Source organism: Aplysia californica, unplaced genomic scaffold (assembly GCF_000002075.1).
Source record: "Aplysia californica isolate F4 #8 unplaced genomic scaffold, AplCal3.0 scaffold00299, whole genome shotgun sequence".
In the NCBI taxonomy this organism is placed as follows: Eukaryota; Metazoa; Mollusca; class Gastropoda; order Aplysiida; family Aplysiidae; genus Aplysia; species Aplysia californica.
Genome location: NW_004797569.1, coordinates 65,059 through 67,289, shown reverse-complemented (window position 1 = coordinate 67,289; position 2,231 = coordinate 65,059). Strand labels below are relative to the sequence as shown.

The 2,231-nt window shown below is 39.8% G+C and overlaps 1 protein-coding gene across 1 annotated transcript in view; it reads right to left on the bottom strand.

Annotated features, from left to right (window-relative positions):
* LOC101849137 (acidic mammalian chitinase) overlaps window positions 1-2,231 on the bottom strand; it is a gene marked incomplete in the record, with an annotated part of 33,335 nt that overhangs the window by 5,215 nt on the left and 25,889 nt on the right. The window contains 1 exon segment of the mRNA XM_013084511.2: window positions 1,054-1,166. Within this exon segment, the coding sequence (XP_012939965.1) occupies window positions 1,054-1,166 (113 nt within the window).

Below are 2,231 nucleotides of genomic sequence, written 5' to 3'. Positions count from 1 at the left end.
AAAAAAAATAAAAAATATTTCCTTTTATTGTAATAACTATACATTGTTCTTTTCCGTGTTTACTTCATTCTCCCACAACCTATCTATAACTTATTACGTCCACAAATTTCCTCCCTATCCCTTGATTCCTTTCCTCTTCTCGTTTCTCATTACTTTATTCTATACATCTGAACAACACGCGTTGACTGCCATCTCCTTTCTATAAATCTATTACAATTCACAATTATTTTTATACTTTATACATTTTATTCATGTCTAACAGATCCGCACTTAGGGCTCGCTCGACACACACACACACACACACTCGCACCACACACACACACACACACACACACACACACACACACACACACACACGCATATTACACGCACACATTGTTGCTGTTGTTGTTGTTGGTGGTGGTAGTGGTAGCGGTTGTGATGATACTGTTGTTGTTGTTGTTGTTGTTGTTGTTGTTGTTGTTGGCGGTGGTGGTGGTGATGGTGGTGGTGATGCTGTTGGTGGTGGTGGTTGTGATGTTGCTGTTGTTGTTGTTGTTGTTGTTGTTGTTGTTGTTGTTGTTGTTGTTGTTGTTATTGCTGTAGTTGTTATTGTTGTTTGTGATGGTGGTGGTAGTGGTGGTGGTGATGTTATCACTGTTATTGATGTTGGTGTTGTTGTTGGTGGTGTTGATGTTGTTGTTGGTGGCAGTGTCCATTTAAAAACACATTTCTGTGTGGACTTCACTGAACCCCCCCCCCCCCAACCACCTTTCCTATCAACATCTATCGTAGTTATCTCCCCTCCTTCTCTTCTACGTATGTTCCTACAGAGAGTGGTTCCTCTGTGGACACACCTCTAATCATCAGCACTTACATGAGCTGTTTGTGTTGCAAGTACCGGAAAACTCTCTCTAAAATTTATTTTCCAAACACAAAAAAGCCTCAAAGCAAAGCAAAACAAAACAAAAACCAACAGCAGCAACCCCCCTCTCCCCCCTCTCCCCCCCTCCCCCCTCCCCCCTCCCCCCCCCAAACAAACAAAAAAACAACAACAACCGTTCTCGGACTCACGGGGCAGTCTGAGCTTGCTGACTGGTCTGGCAGCTGAAGCTAAAGGCCCACGTACAGTGCTTGAGTTTGGGATTGAACTGCAGCCCTGTGGCGCAGTTCACTTTGTATGCCATCTGGGGAGAAATGGTTGCATGAGTTGGTTGCGTCCCTCAAAACTAAGGGTTTGATAATAAAATTAATTTAAATAATAGTGATAATGATAATGATAAAAATAAGAATAATAATAATAATAATAATAATAATAATAATAATAATAATAATAATAATAATAATAATAGTAAGAAGAAGAAGAAGAAGAAGAAGAAGAAGAAGAAGAAGAAGAAGAAGAAGAAGAAGAAGAAGAAGAAGAAGAAGAAGAAGAAGAAGAAGAAGAAGAAGAAGAAGAAGAAGAAGAAGAAGAAGTCAACCCACTTCTATTAAAAAAAATTCTATTTTGTGTCTTTTTTTTTTTTACTGGTCCTGTGTCCCTTTTTCTGGGTGCCATGTTAGTGATCTTTTTCGTATAAGACATTCATGTGAGTGAGTAGGTGCTATGACATTTCAACATTAAAATGGATCTATAAGAGAATGTGAATAACAATAATTAAGTCTATTAGTTAGTGTTTGGTTATTTAATTAATTAGTAGTTTTTCACCAAAAGTTTTCCCCCTTTTCAGTTTTGTCGTCTATTCTACCCCCCCCCCCCCCCACCCACACACACACACCCCCGCAAGTTGTTCTGGGGAATGGGCCACGTACCACGTCCCCATTCTCCTCGCAAAGAGAGACCAGATTTTGAAACGATTTATCATTTGTCACCGACCCTAGATCTATCTGTCCCCGTGGTTTTATGCACCCGCATAATTTTATCAAAGTTTGATCAATTTTTGCATAATTTCTGAAATTATTTTCCTTTATCATTCTTTGATAAAATAAACAAAACCCCATAATTTCCCACTTTTTTGGGGGCCCAGTTTGGCTAATTTCCGAATTTTTTTCTTGGCAAAAAACGGAGGAGGACGCCCCCTATTAAATTTAAAAAGGGTTGCAACCCCCCCCCCCAAAAACAAAAACCCTTCCCCAACTCCCCAAATGGGCCGCCCTTTTCTATTTTTTTTGGGGGAAAGGTTGTTTAGTATCCTATCATGGCAAAAGACCCAAAAAACTTCCCTGTCTATATGGGGTAGGAGAGGGGTTTT